At 43.6% G+C, this 23180-nt stretch overlaps 1 protein-coding gene across 2 annotated transcripts in view; it reads right to left on the bottom strand.

Moving 5' to 3' along the window:
- Nucleotides 1–23180, bottom strand: part of ZSWIM6 (zinc finger SWIM-type containing 6) — a 71890-nt gene that overhangs the window by 26055 nt on the left and 22655 nt on the right. For both annotated transcript variants that reach the window (XM_072136960.1, XM_072136952.1), the window contains exons 2-4: nucleotides 15984–16340; nucleotides 5384–5532; nucleotides 3927–4077 (exon numbers count right to left, since the gene is read on the bottom strand). In XM_072136960.1, the coding sequence (XP_071993061.1) occupies nucleotides 3927–4077; nucleotides 5384–5532; nucleotides 15984–16340 (657 nt within the window). The remainder of the gene's footprint in view (nucleotides 1–3926; nucleotides 4078–5383; nucleotides 5533–15983; nucleotides 16341–23180) is intronic.

Raw genomic sequence — 23180 nt, 5'->3', positions numbered from 1 at the left:
AACAACGGCGGATTTACAGACAAGTTTTATTTTCATGCAATCTGCTAAATTCTTTAGCATCATCTTTGTGCTGTATTCACATTAGCTTAAACCTTTTACTAGTTGTCAAAGGGGTGTGACATAGCAGTGCTATGATAGTCAGCCTGTAAGGACCCCCTCCCCCCCCCCTCTCAAATGCAACCAACCCAAGGAGGCACCCACCATAGCCATCCACCTACAGGAGGCAATAGGAGGGGCATCCACCACAGGCGTTCACCCACAGGAGGCAATAGGAGGGGCACCCACTACAGGCGTTCACCCACAGTAGGCACCCAACATAGCCATCCACCCACAGGAGGCAATAGGAGGGGCACCCACCATAGCCGTCCACCCACAGGAGGCAATACGAGGGGCACCCACCATAGCCGTCCACCCACAGGAGGCAATAGGAGGGGCACCCACCATAGCCGTCCACCCACAGGAGGCAATAGGAGGGGCACCCACCATAGCCGTCCACCCACAGGAGGCAATAGGAGGGGCACCCACCATAGCCGTCCACCCACAGGAGGCAATAGGAGGGGCACCCACCAGAGCCGTCCCCCCGCAGGAGGCAATAGAAGGGGCACCGACCACAGCCGTCCACCAACAGAAGGCACCCACCATAGCCGTCCACCCACAGGAGGCAATAGAAGGCACCCATACACTGTAGTTCAGTAGTGGTACCACTAAACATACCAGATTGCTCTCCTCTATATACATCGTCAGCCCATCCGCAGTAATTTGACAAGGAGCTGAAAGCCCTCACTAATGATGTCCATCTGGGCTCCGACTACAGCTTTCTAAAAACAAGTCCAATAAAACCAGAATGGGCCAACAGCAGACGGGAAAGTTTGCCAGTAACAAAAATCCACCATTTACCAGTAGATTATGTTCCAAGCACAAAGCCAAAAGTATCTAAAACTATTCACATTCCTCTAGCGTCTGACATTCGGAGCCCGACCTGTGATAACGCTGGTAGAAAAGCTTGAGAGATTCTCCCCCTCTCCCCACTGACATTAGGGACCTACAACTCTACAGGCCTTGTGACTGTGCTAATCTCTTTCTTATACATCTAAAATCAACTAATCAAAATAATTATGCTAATGAGCCTGAAGAGCTCCAGGGGGTGTTACCAGAGCAAGATTATGGCAGGCAAAGGGAGGCTGGAAGAGCTGAGTATTTTGATAGTAGATGTTCTACTCCATTCTAGCATTCCCTCAAGTGAAATCTTACCCATAAAAAAAAAATAAATAAATTACACACCTCTGCAGTATCATTTTCCACAGATGAGACAAGTTTGAAGGTTGCAGGGGGTGTGTCACCGCAAATACCCCCATTTGCAGCTCTATAGTACTAAGTTACATGCTTCTGCTGTCATATTAACGATAAAAAAAATTCAACTATAACTTTCCCATGGCACCGTGAAACACTGTTCTGGTCTCATTTTAAAGAGAAGCGCTCCTTTGAGACTCCACAAAACATTGTGTTTTTAGGTGCCACAAACAGGTATCCACAGTCATTTCTGACACCTATAAAATAATTTAGGACCATGCTCTTGTACCCGTACAACTTACAATCGATGGAGAGCAGAAGTTTGCTTTACATTAAAAGAACACTCCGCTCCAAGGCAATTAATTGAATACTAACTGGTGGGAGAAGGACTCATTTTCAATGAATTGGCCGTGACTGTTCCGTTTAAGGGGTTGTCCCAGAGTTCTAAAAATCAGCAATGTATCAGGCCTGGAACAGGCGACGGGTGTGCACAGCATGGAGAGACTGGAGCGAGACACTGGGAGCTGGTAAGTACTTTAAATTTTTTATGCAGACCCCAATGGCCACATTGCTGGTTTTTATAACACTCAAAAAAATGGAGCAGAATATTGTTTTCCATTATAAAGCCACGACACTGTAAACCATAAACAGACTCTTCCCGAACAAATCTCTCCGGGGTCTCGGTACGGAGGCCTCTATACGTCATAATTGGCAGGTGCAGCTCATGGCTTCCACATTGGGAGCGCCGTCTCGGGAGGTAAAGGGGGCATTTAGGAATTACACTGCAGTGGTCTCAGATGTTTCAGGTGCATTCTCCCCTATTTTGCAGCGTGGTTATTATGTCTACAACAAAACATTCCCATAGGATAGTGGTGTAAAGAAAAAATATTTACCATAGTATACTGCGCCACATCCCAGGAGGCGACAATGTACACAATACAAGCCGGAGGAGGAAGCCTGTACATCTGGCTACTAGCACCCGGGCAATATACAACAGTAACATCACAGCAGAGGGAGGAGGAGGAAGAACTTTATAGAGAGACTTATTACTATATTATACAGTCTACAGCCTTTTCTCAAATAAATAGCAGCAGCTTTTTGAAATTCTAATAGTGGGGGAATAACCCTATGTATATTGTATACACAACTACATGTTGTACTTAAATAGTGATCAAACTGATTATGTTTACCAAAAAACAAACTCCTAATTTACCGAGAATTGGGAATATTGTAGACCAAATCAAAGCCAATAGGAAAATAAAGTCTACTAAACCTATAGTTCCATATGTAATCATTTATTTTTTTGTTAAAAGTAAAAAAAACGCATACACCTTAGGGTATGAAATGTCCTTTATGTGAAATCTTGCTTGTTCCATTTAGATATTTTTAATTTTTTTTTAAGTCATGGGAAAATAATAAGTCCCTCCAAACGCCGCCATCTTTCCATAGCTCCTAAAAAAAATGCTTTCAGTGTCAGTTCAGATTCTTCTCTATAATATTTCCAATATAACTTCTGTACTGTGGCACCCCGAAACACTGTTCTGGTGTCATTTTCAATACGAAAATCTCCCCTTCCACAAGAACTGTCTTTATAGGTGCTGCAGACGGGGAGATATCCACAGCCATATTAAAAGGCAGTTTGTCCACTTTATCAACCGAACCATGAACCCTAAAATGACATTAATTTATAGACATTTGAAGTGTGAATGTATTTAAGGCTGAAAAATTATGCTCGGGGAAACGCGGTATATAATTCTAATGTCAACGCTGGGATGCAAATCTTCAGGATACTGCAAGAAACCCCCTCTACAACAGCTGCCCCTTTAATGTGCAAATATCATGTATGTGAACCAAGGATTGGATACCATGACCAAGTGGAAATATACAATTTAAGAGACACACGATACAAGGTTCAAGACCCAAGTCCTTTCCCAAGTAGCCTGCGCTGCAGCTTTCCATCCATGCCCCCTGCAGTCACTTATTAACAAAGGCACAAAAAAGGTCCAACAGAACGAGTACAGCCCGTTCCCTATCCGCTACTGGTAACAGTGAGAAAGCCGCTCATGGATCCTCTTAGAGGCAGGACCACGGGCCATTCCCATGGTTCATTCGTCCCAACCACAGAGGGGGTGGGGGAGGAGGAAAGGGGGGGGGGGTGAAGTGAACACACAGTTCCTGCATTGTAAGCCAAATCACTCCCTCAGCCAGTGCCAAGTTGGCTGGAAACGTGTTCATTAGAATAGTAAACACATACAAGGGATTAAAGCTACAAAACAGGAATTAAAACATTGAGCCAAATATATAAACAGGGAGCGGGCGATCCGCGGCCAAGTCATGTACAATGGAGGAGCTGTGGTTCGCACCACAGAAATAAAGGGGTAAGAGCCGACAAGGAGAAAATGACAAGAGCGTTACTTTATATTGTCCACATCAGCGTCAAAAAGACAATGCATCCCGCAGGGGGACACTAGGGAAGCACTCTAGAAGTACCAAGACCACTTCTACATAGCCACCCAGGCCAATAACATGGGTATGTCCAGATGTCAAAACCCAAATTGCAATAACCAGGTGTTCACTGCATAACCTGGTAAAAAAAGCATAAATCCAACCAAAAATAAATAAGATTGAAACAATACCTAGCTCATCCCAGAGCTGCCTGTACTTGTCCGTCATTGCAGTGCCTTGTTGTCTCCATAGCGAAAGACGGGGATCGGCCATGAACTGCTCCGTTATTAGGGTCAGCATACGCGCTCCATTGGAGTCCCTCATTTTTAACATCTCCCGTACCTGCGGGCAATTAACAAAGGGAACTTTCATCAGAAGGCAAGCAAGAAAGTGTTAACACCCATAAATATATATAACATTTCCATATACCTATGCTTCATTTAAAATGGATCATTATACATATAGGTTGGTATATATGTGCATGCATTTGCAAAAAAAAATCAGCCTTTCACCCAACATAATTTTAGGACTTTATGGTGGTTACAAGGGTTGCATTCAAATGATAGGGGTAGAAACGGATTGTGGGGCTCCCAGCAGTCAGTTCCCCACCAGTTAACGTTAACACTTATTTAGTGAACCAGCAAGTAGAGCATCCTCAGGCCGCTACATGCAATACTACAGGGGTAATGGAAATTGACCCGCCGCTTCATTCAATAAGTTCTGAAACAGCAAGGGTCAGACCAAGCAGTCAGACCCCACCAAAATCTGATGTCATCCCCTTTCCACAAGATCAAACTTGGCACAAACTCTAAAGTTTGCAAGTTGCTACTTGTCGACATCACTTTTTGAGTTTATGTTTGATAAATTTGGGAAAGTGCACCTATGTATAGCCATACAATGCTTTACCCATGAGCTTCCACTAAAATATGGATGGGGCGATATCCTTTTTACCATAGATGGTTACAGGTATCTATTACACACACAGATAAATGACCATTATATGTAGAAGAAGGAGCAAGTTTATATAACCTGTAGACATGTACAGGGCTCTATTCACACCCCGGTCACGGACTATGCAGAAAGCTGAAAACCATCATAGTCCGTCATAAGAGAGGTTTGGCCCAATAAGAAAACCATTCATCTCTATACACAATGCATAATGTGCAGAGAGTCGCATAGACACTTCTGTCCTTAAGGGGGCGACCTTGCAAGGTACTTGACATCTCTGCAGTGACTCAAGTTAGATTGAGAAGGTCTTCATTAAAAAAAAATAAAATAAAAAAAGTTCTCTTATCTCATCCAGAGAACAAAGGTTTGCACTAGGGAAAAATGCATTGTGAATGCAAAGTCCATGACGATAATCTTGTGGTTAACTAAATATGATGAAAAAACCCATGTACAGCACATACACTACTGCAGACAGAACACAGCTTAGATTTCTAAAGTGTTCTATTTGTGTAAAATTCTTTTGATCTAGCAGATACTGGATTATAAATGCTCTGCTTTATCTTAAACGCAAAACCCAAATCTAAGGATAGAGCACTTTAAGACATCACAAGATCATTCCGTATGGGTGACAAGACAACGTTTGTGTATATAGTCACCCCCCCCCCCCCACATTCACTTACAAGTGGTCCTGTAACAATACCTTGGCAAAAAGCAAGTTGAGCTGCTTTCCTGATCCGTGGTAGCCGCCCTGGGAGAGGAATAGCTTGACCTGTTCCTGGACCTGTTCTTCATCCAGATGCCAGCAATTCTCATCATCTATACTGGCGCCGGCTGTCGGGTCTGGAGCACCTGTTCACAAGGAAAGACAGCTGTATATTAATGCACAGGACGTGGACAGGGAGGCCGCGCGCTGCTCACACAGATTAAAAACAAGCCATGAATCGGGGTAAGTGGTCACCCCTCTCTACATTCTCATCATACTCATCATTCCTATGGAAAAGATCTAGGGAGGCTTAGGAGAAACCGTGGCGCCTACCACTGGTTACTATTACCAGTTACCATATAAACAACACGTGTAGTATATCCTCATATAGCCAACAAAATGTGCAATGCATAAGAACGTAAAAATATGATCAAATTTAATGCCCAACCAATAAATACCATAGCACCTTACTGAGTCGGGAAAAAAGATCACATATGCCGGTAAAGCACAGTTCACACCTGCCTCGATATCAGACATTAAACATGTCTTGCATCCACTGGACTTTAAATGGCTTCCATTCATGAGCACAACTTGTGTTAGTCTTCTGTTATTTGAGATGGGGGGGAAAAAGGACTCCACACTCGGACCCTCACCACCATCAACTTCCTGGTCACTCTTGAGAAGCAGGAAATACCGGTGACCTACTTTAGCCCGGAAGTGAATAAGTAGCATTTCCTGTGAGAACAGGAAGTACAGATTAGTGGGTGACCCCTTCAGCATCAGGGTGTTGTTGCGAGGTTGTGTTTTGATGGAATCTTAAATGGTCCAAAAATCCTACCAAATACTGGTAAAAAAGTTTCAGTACAAGTCAGGTAAAAGATTGAAGAATCCGACTACATAGTTTGTTTGTAGTCTGTTACCAGGGAGACAACAGGCTCTACATACAAGTTGCTGAACAAAAAACATTACAAGCATTTTAGTGTCGACGATTGCTTTATAAATTTCCGACACTCAAAAGGGGACACGCAGAACTTGCAAATTCTAAACCCAAACAATCCAGAATGTTTCGCCGATTCTAACGCTCTAGACAGACCCTCGCAGGCTTGTACAAACAAGGAGCCTGGAGACGCACTATTCCTGACGCTCTCGGCTATTCATCTTCTATAAAAGGTTCAAATGACGGGACTCCTTCCCGACTCCTCTTCAAAAGGTTGCAGATAACACACAGGAGGAAAGATCAGCTCTCTGCAGGAGGAGGCAGCTGTTGTCAGCGTATGTTTCTAATATCATCTTGCACAGATTCTTAAATGTTTCATAACTGGGGATCTGATCTCACAGGCCGCTGTCGAAAAAAAAAAAATCATTTGTTTTCGGGGTAAGACTCGTCCTTCAATCTTCATTTACAACACAGTCCCCTCAAATACATAAAGTATATAAATGTTCTGCGATTACATTAATGCCACCATTTAACCCTTTGCTGCAAGTGATTCTATATGGGTCATATTCCATGTCCATAAGCCGCTTTGATCATGCATTTATGGAACCCTCCCAACTTGCACCTGTTGACTATGAGGGTTCCCAATTCTGCAGAGAACCATATGTTTACTGCTCAAACCAAGTCTTAAAGTCCTATAATATATAATGTATAGCCTGCCACAATGTGGGGTTCTCCATCCAGTGTGCATGTTCTCTGCCCGGCCTTGTTCCACAGAGTCAGGACTAGGCAGTGACTAGTATGGCCCAACCAGCCCCTCTCCTAATCCACCCAAGCTACAAGCTACATCAGCGAGGTCTGGCCATCACAACAGATGGAAATTACTGATCAGGTGCCGTATTACTACATTGCCAATTTTAGGACACTGCATTAGTACTATGGGGCTCCGGGTACAAAACACGTGCCATTTCTGTCCAATTCTCAGTAAATAACTACTAAAATGTACATTTCCATAACTCCTAGGACAGCTGATAGATAAAGGAACCTGATAAAGGGCCTAATGACAGTCCCCGGACTGTCCAATCTCCAGAGAGCTCAAAGGAAATATTCTCAAGGAACGGAAAGCGTTAACCATTAACCTCATCTGTCTGCGGTGGAAAGAACTCTGAAGGCTTTCAGCTCACTACAGGAGAAAGCAATAGAATGTGAAGCTCTCTACATCATGAAGTGTATTACAGAAGTTATCTTCTATAGTCTGCTCCATTACAGAAATATAAATTTGCTGAGAGTGGAGGATACAAGTTCAAATCCCGGCTAGGTTAAATATATTTAATTGAAGAATATTAAATCCAAATCATACTGGTAGGTTGATAAGATTGTGAGCCCCATGGGGACAGGGACCAATTTGACATGCTTTGTGCAGCGCTGCATAAGCTATGTGCGCTATATAAATAAAGAATTATTATTAATATAAATAAGAGACTGTTTCTGGGGAAGCCCTGGGAGACGAAGAAACACCATATAGGGACAGATCATTGTATTTCCCTGATGACCTGGGCCCTGCTCAGCCGTAAACCCCATACATCTATACAAAGGAACCCACAACCTTCTCTGCCGCCTGACATCTATTCAAAGGATTCCCCGACCAGACATGAATTCAAAGGATGCCACAAGCCGATGTCTCCTCTTAGGAATCCCCCTGCTACTAGGAGTCAGTACAGCAGAAGTCATTCAGTCCCGAAAAATGACAACACGTTATTGAACGGTTCCGAGTAAGAAAGTGTACAAAACTGTCGACATTTCGATGTAAAGTGCAAACAGATGTAACACAGAACATTCTTTCAGATCGTATCAGGCTGGTGGTTGTGCGATCTAGATACACAAATCTGATGTCATCTGAAGGCGGAGGTTCCGACCTACGACGACACCAGATGACCATTCCTAGTTGCTATGAAACAGATGATAGGAACACATCCTTTTGCAGCCTCTAAACTTGACTCATTTCAGGTAAAAATATAATTCTGCTCATGTACATTTTATTTTTTTTTTTTTAAATACGAAGAGGCAATTATTTTTTTTTTTACATAAAAGATGGAATTCTAGAAAGGATATTTCAAGCCCAACCTGAGGGGCCTGTGAGCTTCAAGGTAAAACAAAGTTGTAGCAAATATGAGCACCCACCAAACACAAGTCCTTAGGTTTCTAATTATCTAAAAACAGTCCACCTATTTACGGACTATGCTCATTAAGTTTACATAAAATCCCACAGGTATGAGAGTAGTTCTCTGGAAGGATTCCAGACTGATGACATCCAAGGAATCACATCACTCCCCAATGGTGGAATGATCCATTATTGCTTATAAACTTTGTATCCTTGTTGTCTCCTGCACATGGAGCCCATCTCAAAGTGATGGTCGCGCTCCGGTAGATAATTGAGGTTTATGACATGATTTTGTGGTGTTTCTACCACACACACCTGTGCCTACTGCGCTCCCATCACATACCTGAGCTCTGAGCTCACAGGCCCGGAGCAACGTTCCTAACAAAGAGCGACTGTTCAACCAAAACAAGCAGCTCCTCTTTATCAGGACATTCTTCCAGATCTATTAGCTACCCCCCTCCCCTCCCTCCTCGCCCATCAGTCAGTGTAATACACAGATCGGGTGCAGAAAAAATATAATATACAAAAAAAGTAAAAAAAAAAATTATAGTAGTCACTTCCATCCACCTTAGGACTTAGATGGGCGTTTTGACATCCGTATACCACCCTTTTTACAGAGGACATACTATCCTATTGATTTCTATGGGTTTGTTCTATGGCTTTTTCACTGTTGTGCATAACATGAGGAAAAAAAAAAGTTGCACCATCTGTATGCGGGCCGTTTTTTTTCTCAAGCAGCTGGGAATTAGAAAAACATTCATTTTTTTGCAGTCATGAAAATAACAGATGCGGTTACAAAACAGACTGCATACGATTCCCACATAACGGCGTTTTTTTTTGGGGTGGACACAACACTCACATCTGAAACGGCCTTTACCACTGCATGACAGGTCTCAGGACATGCAAAGAAAGCAAAAATTAAAAAAAAAAAATTAAGAGTTTTCTTCAGTTACATGACATTTTAACTTCTTCTGGTCACATGAAACTATAGGAGCGAGGGTCCAGCTCACAAGAGCTTACAATCTCTGTAAATCAGAGAGTTGGTTTAAAGCCTCCATCATATTCTGCATACAAAAATTTTCTACATTATACATTTTCTTCATTATTATATTTAAAATGCATGCAAATATATCCACTAGGGGGCGCACATCAGTAGGTCACGTCCACCGCTTTAGAAATTCTTTTGAGCTTCCTGAAAGAGCTCATTCGCACTTGTGTTTGGGTAGATCCATATTCAGGATTGTATATTTTACTTTTTTGTTATCTTTTTCTGTATAGAGGTCAGAGAAGACTATTGCCGTCACGGTATACTCGTACCCTGTGATTTTTTTTTAGATTCACTGCGGCAATTAAAATGTTTGTATTATTAATCAAACTTCACTTTAAAAAAAAAAAAAAAAAAAAAAAGTAAAGCTTCACAATTAATATTGGTGGGAAAGGTGTGCTTTTTTTCTGGCTGTGAAATAAAAAATTCAGTCAAAGGGGCTTATTCAAGATGAATGTTAACTTTAAAGACCGGCTGTACCCAAAGCAGTGGAAGGGGTGTACAAAATTATACCAAATGTGTGACTTTTGAAGCAACTTTTTGTCTCAATCAACTTACGCCACACATTTGGCGACTCCAAATTATGCAGTCAAACATTAATGCACATACTTGTTCGCGGATCGACGTGGAGGCTGTAGAAAACTGTCCCTATTCCTGCCTGTGTTTGCAACTTAGGCCTATGGGAATGTGAAAAATATGGAAGCCACACTGTCATCCAAGTTCCTTTCGTATTTGCAGATCATTTGCTAAGTGACACAATAAGGAGATCATTAAAGAGGTTGGAACAAGCTGGTGACATCCCTTGACCAGCCTTAACACTATGTGAATATATACCAAGGAGGCAAAAACAATAGACTAGGATAAAGAAAAATATAATGTGAATAATAGACCTTATAATGTGTCCTGTCTGCCATGGTGCACAATCAATTAAATTCCCTATATCCCAAGGACAACAGCGAATTTATCTTTTGTTGCTATAAGCGACTACCATTTCCAACAGGAATCTGTATAGACATAACCACACACATTACATGACGTTACTAGAACTAATCAAATTCCTGACTGAAAAAATTCAGGAGGCAGGACGCAAAGCCAAGTATGAGGCTCAGGCCTGCCACAACAAACCCTGGAAACCATCAAAGGGAACGTGCTGCGGCAGGGCCGGGCTTCGCTGGGGTCGCACTCTAGATTAAATGTCTACTTGTTTATTGAGAAAGTGAACATGTTTGCTTTTACGGCCGTGATAAGATTACACTTGGCTGCGGACTCCCATTAAGGGCACCAGTGTGAAAAACAAACAAAATGGGGGAGATTCATCATCAAGTTTCTGAGGTAAAACTGTTCTAGTTGCCCATGGAAACCAATCAGAGCTCAGCTTTAATTTTATAAACAGCTGTGGGAAAATGAAAGCTGGGCTCTAATTGGTCGCAATGGGCCACTAAAACAGTTCTGTTCTAAGAGACCTATGATAAATCTCCCTAAATGTCTGCCGTCTCAAGTGTGAAAAATGAACCTGGTGTATGAGGCCTTTGTGGATATGAAACCACCAAGTACATTCCCCAAAGCTGCCTGAGACAAGATATAAAGCTACCACTATCTCAAGACTCGATCAAATACACATTAACGTTTTATGACTGACTTTCAATGCCGTATTACAAAATTTTAGACTCCAACAAGCATTGGCTCATCAAGGCATTGTAATGGAGAACCATACAGGCCCCAAATCTGCTACGACCGCTACCTAGTGCCTTCTGTAGTTCAACCATAAGAGGCAATATATACATTTCAATAATAAATCATTAAAAATATTCCTCAGGGTATACTAGAAACATGGATTTGGACCCTCATGTTCTAGCAGAATGTAAACAATTAAGGACATTACCCCCCTTTTTATTTTGATACCATTGGTCTCTGGCCTCTAAAGAGTGAAGGACCTGCAGTACGAGGTCACAAAATTGTGTCATGCCATAATAATTGAGATTTAGGCATCTTCTATAAATATTTGGAAGCAAAATATGATCAGGGGGTTGTGATATCTGAGTAAAACGCCATATTGACTATGTGGCTGATCGAAGGAAAACCGGTCGCCCATGTGAGTTTGTTTCATCAAAAATTGCTCGGTTTCACCAGACTGAATTTGCTAAGATTTTAAGTTCGGTTAAGAAATCCTGCATCAATAGCTTCATCAACATCCGTGTACACGTAGCGGGATTTGCCGCAGATTCCGCCAAATGCTTTGAAACGGCTCAAATCCACACAAAATTGCAGCTTTAAAAACTTAAAAAGGTACATTTGCCAAGAAAAAGTGAATATTTTCAGTGGAAATAATAAGAGCAGATGGGGTAGAAGTTCTCCTTAGAAGTCCAAGTGTCACCTCTGAAGACGAAACCCAACACGATGCAATGGAGCATAGCTGTGAGCATCTACACGAAAACTCCCACATCCCTGCAAAAAGAATCTTGGCATCAAACGTGGAGGGTGAAAATCCCCCTTGTGTTATTTTGCAAATAAGCAAATGTGAATGGGGGCATTGTTCTGCTCCGCACTAATCTCGTTTTATGGTCTCCTAATGTCACCTCACCTGTGCTACTGCTCGCAACCAGATGTTCATGGCAATTCACCAACATGGAGGCTCTGTGTGAAATTGCCTTATACCTGTCCGATTATTGGAGGGGGGACCGAAGAGCACCATTTACACATAAGTGATTGACTGCAGGGGGGTAGACAAAGCAGTTATACAGTGAATGGATCACTAATCCATGTTAAATGGTTAACAGAAAACCCTTGAACACTAAGTGATCATGCTTCACGGGGCCTCCATTTATCTACAGGAATACTGGGAAAACTTGGCAAAGCTTCACCTGCCAATCTACTCGACAGGTAAACGGGATCCTTGAGTCATCAGATCTTACCCCTTTCAACTACCAGCTCCCTAAGGTAAGGGTACAAATACCCTCTTATGTGAAAAATCTCCCATTAAAAATAAAATATCCTCCAAAGTCATATGAAAAAATGACAAGTCATATTATGTCTGAGATGAGTCAACTTCAGAGGCTGCAGGAAGGGAGAGTCACTTCCCAGAATGCCTAGAAAACAGAAAACTGATCCTTTGCTTGTGGCCGGTCTGACATCAGTGGCCGAAATCCACCCTGCCCAAAAAAAACCCCAATGGGTAGGCGAGTTGGCTGCTGTTTGCACGACTAGCTCATGGTCAAAATGCACATTTGCGTCACATGTCGTCTTCTATAAAATGTGTGAATTTAATACGGTTTGTAATTAGTGCAATTAGAGTTTGTAAATTAAGTAGCTGGAAGGTAATATATGTAGAGGCAGTGCTGCAGGTTTCATTAGATAGCAAGTAGCTAAAAGGCAGATTAATAATAATCCACAAATGACTGGATTATATGAGCTATATCACCTATACTCAAGCCTTGTCTGAATGCTCAGGATTAATATAGCATAGTAATCCAGACACCATGAAAAAGCAAAGATGTGACGACTCCCAGAATATACACATATCCAGAGCTAATCTATGCAGCCATGACTGTCTAGTCACAATTCAGACCATCTTCTACAACACCCACGCAGCGCTGGCTTTTTAGGAGGAATGCCTTGGTCCCCGCGGAGAGTCTGTCTCCAGGAATTCATTTTACTAGCTTGGCGTCTGTGTCCCCTCTCTTGTCCCCGTTTTAGTATCCATCGGCCTAGCCGCCCCTTTGTTTTTCCGCTGTTGATCGTGCCTTTTGCACACGTTCTGTTGCCAAGAGTTTTACAAAGAATTTTATTTTTATTTTAAAAAGTGCACTTCACCCACAAACATGTAAAGAATGGTGTGTGGGGGGGTCCCTGTATGGACTTTATGTAAATCCAATAAGAATCTAAAAACCTGGACATATGTAGACAATGGGAGAGGCTCGCAAGTCACCATGGAGAGACTAGTAAGGAGAAGTGGTGGGAGCCTGAGGAGAGGTGTGGGATCTCTTACAGGATGAGTGCAGCCATTGATGGAGTAAGAGCAGCTCATGTCAGATCATGTGGGCTCCTGGCGGAGAGATATCCGTCCCTTCAGTCTGGGAAATAATACACTTTGCTATAAAAGTTTCAACCATCTGTGTGACAACTTTGGCCAGTTCTGCGGCTCTGAGCTCCCAATGACGTGGGAAGCGACAAAATTTGATATGGCTGGTGGAAAGTACAACAATGGATCCAAGAAAGGACCGTAGTAAGCAGCAAGACTGGAGGCTTCTGAAATCACACATTTAATGAACAAGTCCTGAGTCCCACCAGCTACTAAACTCACTCTCCGTGTGCCATAGATTCCTGCATGCCACCAAGACAAATGCGCCGGTCTCCTGCAGGATTGTAGGGACTCCTGGCATCAAATTTAAAGGGGTTGCCCACTTTCAGCAAATTCCTTAAAATAACAATATTTCCAAAATACATTTATCTTTATCAACTTTTGTTTGCTAGATCTCTTCTTGCTGTCAATTTAAAGGAAACTTAATGTTTACTTCCTGCAGGTCAAACCATGGTCATGTGATGCCACATAGGTGCACTGCTTACTATTTAAGAATTACCAGAGCTGTGTGCTATAAGCCTGTGTGCCATCACATGACCGGATATAAGCCGCGCACCTGTGTGCCATCACATGACCGGATATAAGCCGCGCACCTGTGTGCCATCACATGACCGGATATAAGCCGCGCACCATCACATGACCGGATATAAGCCGCGCACCATCACATGACCGGATATAAGCCGCGCACCATCACATGACCGGATATAAGCCGCGCACCATCACATGACCGGATATAAGCCGCGCACCATCACATGACCGGATATAAGCCGCGCACCATCACATGACCGGATATAAGCCGTGCACCATCACATGACCGGATATAAGCCGTGCACCATCACATGACCGGATATAAGCCGTGCACCATCACATGACCGGATATAAGCCGTGCACCATCACATGACCGGATATAAGCCGTGCACCATCACATGACCGGATATAAGCCGTGCACCATCACATGACCGGATATAAGCCGTGCACCATCACATGACCGGATATAAGCCGTGTGCCATCACATGACCGGATATAAGCCGCGCACCTGTGTGCCACCACATGACCGGATATAAGCCGTGCACCTGTGTGCCATCATATGACCAGGGATTGGTCTTCATCCAAGTAAACAATGAAGCTTCCTGTTGCATGACAGCAAGCAAAGATCTATCATTTGGTGAAAGTGAACTATGTTGGAGAGCATTCCCTGGGACATGTGAAACGTGGCCCGCACACGGGTCGACATACTCATCTGAAACGAGCCTTGGGGTAGTGAAACATTTGCATATCGTGGCTTTCCTCATTCTTCATATCAGCAAAATAAAAAGCTGCTGGTAACCAAGGCATGCAAATGGCACAGGGAAATATTGAGCTCAAATTACGGAATAATCCAGCATTTTACCATGACCCAAAGTCAATGTGGAAACTAGGACTTAAAGGACATCTACCCCAGTGTGCATGGTGTACAACCTTGATCATGGACATTTGTGTGTGCCCCCTCCGGTAGGATACGCTCTTCAAGCCTCCATTGCCCTTTATTTTTTCAAAGGCTTTAAAAATTATGCAAATGAGCCTGAGGGGCTCGATTAAACACCTATGGAGCCCAAAGCCCCTTAGGCCCATTTGCTTCATTTTTAAAAGATTTTTTTGTAAAAACGAGGGCATAAGAAGCTAAAAGAATAGATCCTGCCAGAGAGGGCACACACCAGTACGTCAGTGTGCTTAGTTTACAATCATTGATCCTGGGGGTAGATGCCCCTTAAGCTTCTAACCCACAAGTCAGTTTGGTTCGCATTACCAGAACTGAACCTCAGTGATTCACGGTTCGGATTAGGAAATTAAAAAAAAAAAAAAAAAAAAAAAAAAGCACCAAACCAAATTTGCTCATGGGCAACCGGCTTCAATGATCTTGCCAAAAACCATCAAGTATATCAACATAGTTAAGTAATATAACCCATAAAATCTCTTTGTTTCGTTCAACTTCTCATATAGCCACAGAAAAAAAAAATAAAAATCAAAAATGAATCAGATCCTTATAGAGGTCGTACCAGAAATTGGCGGGGTGCTTCTGGGTAAGTGGACGGCCACCACTTTCCACATACCTTAAAACAATAGAAGCTTCACACTTGTTTCAGTATGTTATGTAATTATAGGACAATTGGGGGGAAAAAAAAGTAGTAGTAGTGGTCAGCAGACTGCACCAGCACTTTCCCTTGACGTCAAACTTTTAATCCAGAAAATCCAGGCATAACATAACCTTGTAATGGAGATGTGAAGAGCAACAAAATGTGCCCACCGCAATATTCCCGAGTGCCATGATCCTGAAAACAAACTAGGAGAGGATGGGGTGGGGTGGGGGGATGTGATCTTATCGAATGAAGGACCACTCACCATGTACTTGATTGATTTCAGAGTTCTGGGACAGAATTTCGTCCGCTAGTTTCTGAGCGGTCGGCAGAACCTCCGTGTGGTGAACTGTAATCAAATACTGTACAAATTTCTGCAGCTGGTCCCTGTTCATTTGAAAGAGGGTCTCTGAAATAGGAAGATGAAGCTTGACCTGATCGGGCTTGCGGATGCGGTATAAAGACAGCGCCACCACGTGCGCGCAGTAGAAGATGTCCTTGTTCCCGCAGCTGCAGGTCACTGAGGTAATCTTGCAACGGTCGAAGCTGATGGCTACATTGCAAACGGATTCGGGCTCGGACTGCATGGCGGGCTCCGTCACTGTGCCGCTCAGATGGAAACCTTAAAGGGGGAAGAGAAACAAAGATTACTGTAAAAGCGATAATACTAAATCATTCAAGGCCTAATGCTAAGACGTGAATCACAAATGACACGGCTACTCATGAGGAGAGCCCTAAATAATGCACTCCACACATACAATCAGCAGCGCCCACCTTTCAGCCTAGAGACCTGCATTACATCATGTAGGTTGCATGATCACAAAATCCTGGTTTTAGTGGTAGATACTGGTTCCCAAAGCTCTAGGCATCCAAACGCTCCGTCCCATCAATGTAGTCCATTCATAAGACCGCTACATATATCTCCAAACAGGAGGGACCACAGCACATTCAGTGTATTTTGGGTGATGCTACCTAAATGATCACCACCACAGGTCTCATTCTCCATTTCCTTCGATTTATATTACTGTGCACATAAGAATTCTGCTTAATGACAGCAGCAGAGAAATAAAGTTTGGGTATATTGAAATCTCCAAAACCTGTAGCCCAAATTATGTATATGGAGTGGGGTGGGTCCAAAGGCGGCAGCAGCAGCAGCCTGCATTATACACATGGAGGGCGAGTGTAGAAGTACAAGGAATCAGCCTGCATTATACACATGGAGGGCGAGTGTAGAAGTACAAGGAATCAGCCTGCATTATACACATGGAGGGTGAGTGTAGAAGTACAAGGAATCAGCCTGCATTATGCACATGGAGGGTGAGTGTAGGAAGTACAAGGAATCAGCCTGCATTATGCACATGGAGGGTGAGTGTCAGAGGCAGCAGCCTGCATGATGCACATGGGGGATAACAGCAGTAGAGAAATAAAATCCTCCAAAGCTTCCGCCTTTGTGCAATTATGTATGCAGCAGCTTGTACCATGTATTTGGAGGCAGCAGCGATGCTAATAAATTAAGACGCCCCAACTAGAGTGACTGGACATGCACAGGTCATGGTTACCCCCAACGCGTTGTATCTCGCAACTACATACACAACAAGCACCCAAATTACTGCACATCTCTCATGAAACCTATAAAGCAAATAGGTTTATGTCATAAAAAGATGCACACGGCAGGTTACATAACAAACACGTAGCAGAGTTGGAAGAAAAAGCATCCAGCTCGTCCAGCGTGCCCGGCACAGAGCCACATCAGCCTCATTATCCCTCATCAGTGCGTCCACTACTAACCCGGACAGGTTACGACAAGCCAAAATGGACTCAAGATGTCATCTAGGCGTATATTCCAAGAACCAAAGCCCAAATCTCAGAGGTCATGGATTTAACGGATGTTAGTGTAAACAAGACCTTTCATCTACAATACTCATAATGAAGGAAGGAATGGCGAACTGATGGTTAATTACCAAGGCGGCCACATACATAACCCGAATATTGCATTCCTCCATAAATGCATGGGAAAACCCATGGCTGACATACCAATCGCTATTAGGCAGGTTAATTTAAAGGTTTTTTACCCCAGCCCCCTCCATGGAGCTTAAAAGATGCCAGAAACCTAAAAGATCCAAGCTACTTTCACTTAAACAGCGCCACACATGCCCGCTGGTCATGCCCGGTATTGCAGTTCATCCAATGACCTGTGGACCGATGCTGCATCGTTTTATGAAACCCACACGTTCAATGTGACAGGTTCCTATAAAAGATGAAAATCTAGTAAAAAAGGATTCTTAAAAATATTCACAATAGTAATAAGTGAGAATCTCATATACCAAAGAATTCCCAAAACAGAAGTCTCCAGGGGGCGTAATGCAAAGGTAGACAATACAGCCCCTATAGAAGTCAATAATTGGCACTGATGGGATTACACAATGTATGCAGCTACACGTTACCCCCAGAGCGCTGCGCCACAGCACATCGTTTTTTTTAGTTTCTATATTAGAAATGTGGAAAGAGTTAAAAAGAACCTGTCTTTTCCGAATACCCTCCACTGTTTTATAGGAAAATGCGAGATTTCACAAAGACAAGCAAATGTGACTCCTTTTATCGAATTTGGACATGAGGCGCATCAAGTCTAGTGCTTTCAGTGGTAGTCTCACTTCAGAAGCCCCCCATTTATGCTCCTATATTACCTACAAACCAACTCGTGTGTCATATTAAAGATAAGAATCTCATCTCTCAGATGCCATCAAGCTCACGGTTCTGTGACCTACACAACTGGACATAGAGGAAGGTAAAATGTAGTCAGAAACTGGATCTTTATCTGCAGCTTATATTTCCAACTATGTCTTTAGTTGTTTGTATATCTGGTTCAGCGGCTCCCAAATCTTTCATGTGGTCTGAAAGAAGAGATCCTCATCTTCTCATCTTTAATACGACACAGAAAGACTGTTTCTAGGTGCTATAGAACAGAAGATTGAGGCTTCTAAAGTGACAACCTCCTAGCAACCTCTAAACTTGACTCGTCTCATGTGCAAATGAGGTGAGAGAAGAGTCATTTTTGAGTTTAGGGGATATTTTTTTTTTTTTTTTTTTTTTTTTTAATAGGTAAATGGGTGATATTTTACATAAAGGACATTTCAAATCCTACCGAAAGGGGGCTAGTAGTCTAGTGGGGTAAAACCTGGTGACAGGTTACCTTTAACTTGACATTTAATGTGTAACACACTGAAACAAATCATCTACTGTGTGAATGATTTTCAACTGTGGATCTTTTAACATGGCATAAAAAGCGCCATATTCCATACAGGTGTGATGAAAGTTTCACTTAAGACAGAGCGCATCGCTTCATCGCCCCAATTTTAATCACAACATCTTCTACAAGACAGACATGAGTCGGCTTCAACCCTTCCCGGAGGAGCGTGACATTAAAGAGGGGGGAAGCTTCTAGTTACTCCTTCAGGGATGACATGTGGTAGGAATACCCAGATGGAGGCAGCGAGGGATCGGAAAGGACATCCGAGATTACAGCTGAAACCGTAGAGATCCTCAGAGTTCCCCCCTCAAAGGGTCTCAGCTCGCAGGCTAAGGTTTCATCCAAGAAACCCTCGCATAAATCGGGATTACACGCCTTCAGTCCTTCTGAAACGTGATCTATTTTTGCTGCTGCGAGACATTAACCTTATTTTTGACTCAAAATCAGATTAGTTTGTGCTCTGGGACTGCAAGGGAGAAGGGGAGGGGGCTGATATCAAACTAAAATACATACAGGAGCAAACATACCGCACAAGAATAAAAACACACATACTATAAAAACATCACAAACCCCATCATTATGCAAAAAAAGGCCTCCCATCACACAAAACTGCATAAAATAAAAAGGAAAACCTACTAAAAAATCATGAGGACGCACCGACCATGTCAACACTGTCAGATGTGGCCTGTGATGCTGGAGAATTTCCCTAATTTATTCCACACAGGGGGCCAGAGACCTCTGAGGAAGGTGGGGGGATACACTGCTCAATGAGATTACAATATCACGACCCGCTCTTTGAAATGCAGATCCAGCTTGAGGAATGGAGGCCAAATCCCATTTTGCTCATCTGCATACTAAACTGCCCAATATGTACACAGCTTAAAAGGAAAACAAAAAAAATTATATAATATATATATATGTATATGTATATATGAAAATTACAACTTTACACAAAATATAATTTTATTTGGGAAAAAGACACCAAGTCAAAATATCAAAAAAGGTAAGAAAAAAAAAAAAAAGACATGTATGAAAATTATAGGGTATAGGGGAAGCAGAGGCCAGAGCCGCTCCGAAGCAGAGGCCAGAGCCGCTCCGAAGCAGAGGCCAGAGCCGCTCCGAAGCAGAGGCCAGAGCCGCTCCGAAGCAGAGGCCAGAGCCGCTCCGAAGCAGAGGCCAGAGCCGCTCCGAAGCAGAGGCCAGAGCCGCTCCGAAGCAGAGGCCAGAGCCGCTCCGAAGCAGAGGCCAGAGCCGCTCCGAAGCAGAGGCCAGAGCCGCTCCGAAGCAGAGGCCAGAGCCGCTCCGAAGCAGAGGCCAGAGCCGCTCCGAAGCAGAGGCCAGAGCCGCTCCGAAGCAGAGGCCAGAGCCGCTCCGAAGCAGAGGCCAGAGCCGCTCCGAAGCAGAGGCCAGAGCCGCTCCGAAGCAGAGGCCAGAGCCGCTCCGAAGCAGAGGCCAGAGCCGCTCCGAAGCAGAGGCCAGAGCCGCTCCGAAGCAGAGGCCAGAGCCGCTCCGAAGCAGAGGCCAGAGCCGCTCCGAAGCAGAGGCCAGAGCCGCTCCGAAGCAGAGGCCAGAGCCGCTCCGAAGCAGAGGCCAGAGCCGCTCCGAAGCAGAGGCCAGAGCCGCTCCGAAGCAGAGGCCAGAGCCGCTCCGAAGATCTGTGATGGCAGGTTTCCTTTAACAATATTTAGGGTAGGGAACGTGTGCTGCTGCGCCATTTTTTTCAGCTATAAATAACCAAATGTGCAAGGGAACCTGTCGAATTCAGACATCAACTTTGCCTCAATTGATTTCTTGCAGCACTGAAGTCAATCTAGACAGACAGCAGTCCTAGCTCGAGACTCCATCATACAAAAGCAACCATAACATATACACAAATGTGACTATTTTAAGCCTGCACTTATCCATACAGTGAATACACAAGCCCAGTGCTGCTCAATAAGCAACAATTACCATGCACTTGAGGTTGCACCGTGTGGCTCATCCTGCACAGACACTACATCTAGAAAAGACAGGTTTTGATTGAAACACCCCAAAAAAAAAAAAAAAAAAAAAAAAAAACACCTTTAACCCTTTTTAGTACAGATAATGGCCCCATATTGTTCTAGTATATGTATGGGCAGGTCCTGCAGTCTTCCACCTGACCAGTTATGCTAATAGCCACTTTCTAATCCTTGTCATTGTTATGACTGCACGGCCTTCCTATGAAGTGTATAGACACCAGGATTACCCTCCAGCATTCCTCTCTATCCCACAATAGTCTGACGACCTCCCAATTACACAGCAATCCTATACTAAAAGGGCTTTGTCCCTCTCATTAGTTTGCAAACGAACAACAAGTTCAATTTGGCACCAACTACAGGTTTCCCAGAATCCAGATCCTCCACCATCTGAGCCTCTGACGTCATCTTTTTATTGCACTAAATGAATTCCATGTCCACTTCACAGTAGGATAATACTGCCATAAAAACACAAAGGGAAGCTAGCCCCATACAGGACAGCGCATGCCCCTATCACTCATCTAGGAACAGACCTCCCCTCAACTGAGCCGGGGCAACAGATCACAAGTAGATAACGTCATCCTCAGCGACGGAATTGACCAAGAACGTATCTTGGAAGCCGCCAATACACAACGGCCATTGAGTGACGCCGCCGTTGCAGGCTGTACCCGGTCACTACAACCTCCACTGCCCATTATTAAGTTATTAGAAGCACAACTATTATATCAGCCGCTGCCGACATGAAGATAGAAGAGGAGCTCCCTGGGGCATCGGAATGGTGAGTACTTTTTTTTGGGCTGGCCGGCTACACACTGGGGCGCTTTAACCAACCCACCTTTGGCTTATAGGAGAATTAATAGGTTCTCCCAGTTTTTGGTAGTAAAATTAGGGGCCTCTGTTTATACTCGGGTCGGCTTATAAGGCAAGTGAAAAATCAATAAAGCCAGGGAGATAGAACCACCACACCATCAGTGTTCCCCAATTTATGATAGACTTTGATATTAGATTACCTATAATGACATTACAGCATCATTATAGGGGTAAACAGACAATTGGACAATCAATACCAAAAGTGATTTTCATCCACAGAAAGTAAACAAAGCAAGCCGAGAACTAGAAAACCTGAATACGGAAAAGAAGATTGCAAAATTGTATAGCTTTTCATTACACAAAAAATTGTTTGAAAATGGACAACCCCTTTAAGTACTGTACATCTTCTAGAATCCTAGCCTTCCAGCACACCGTACACTCGCCCTTCTACGCCCGCGCCGCTCACCCATCTAAACACCTGCTTGTTTGTGTAAATCTCTCATTTGAATACGAGGGAACAGATGAGCAGCGCTTTATGATTTTTCACCCCCTACAAGTGTGGCAATGCTTCCCCCCATTAAGGAGCGCATCGCTCTACATCCCGCTGCTTTTACTTGCTGCAATGCTCCCGGCCTGTACTCCAGCATCCTCCCTCTTGGTCTCTTATGGACCATTCTGCTGAAATTAGCTATTCATTACATGTGAAGGAGTAGCAGATTGAGCACGGCCCTGCTGAGAGAGCCGCTTCTTTACATGTCAATTCCTGAACAAAAGCATCTGCTACCTTCCCGATATGTATATTTAATGTCACCGCATAATGGGCAGAATGATGTGCTGCGCTTTGCTTGTTTGCTCAGCTGTAATGTACTCTTGTCTGGAAATGGCTTTAAAATGGATCCCACTGAAATTTGGAACATTTATTAGGCTGCGTGAAGAGGGGAGGGGAAAAAAAGAAATTTACTGGATCCTTACGCCGTCTTAAAAACAATTCAAGACCATAAGAATAACTTAGGGGGTAAAACACACCAAAGACAAAGTGGCTATCTAGCCTCAGCTGAGTGATCGACACGGTTATATCAGGGCGGGTCGTGTGCCGTAACGTCTCACTGACCCCTTCGGAGATGCCAGCTGCAGGGCATGCTGGGAACATGGCACTAGCCCGGGGTATGCAGCCACCTCAACACATGCTAGGAAAAAGCAGCACAGGATGAATCACACTGTATACGTGCAGCAAGTCTTCCTAGGTTTGTGCCAGGATGTACGATAAACCCAGGAAACCTACTCAGATCCAGGCACTGTGACTGTGGTAATCCTCTTATATTATCCATGGCCTCTTTCCTTCCAAAATGAACTTTTAATGATGCTAATAAGGCTGAGGGGCAATATCAGGGACCCTCCATGTTGTAGC

Source organism: Engystomops pustulosus, chromosome 1, assembly GCF_040894005.1.
Source record: "Engystomops pustulosus chromosome 1, aEngPut4.maternal, whole genome shotgun sequence".
NCBI classification, from domain to species: domain Eukaryota; kingdom Metazoa; phylum Chordata; class Amphibia; order Anura; family Leptodactylidae; genus Engystomops; species Engystomops pustulosus.
This window is presented reverse-complemented; position numbering and strand designations above follow the sequence as displayed.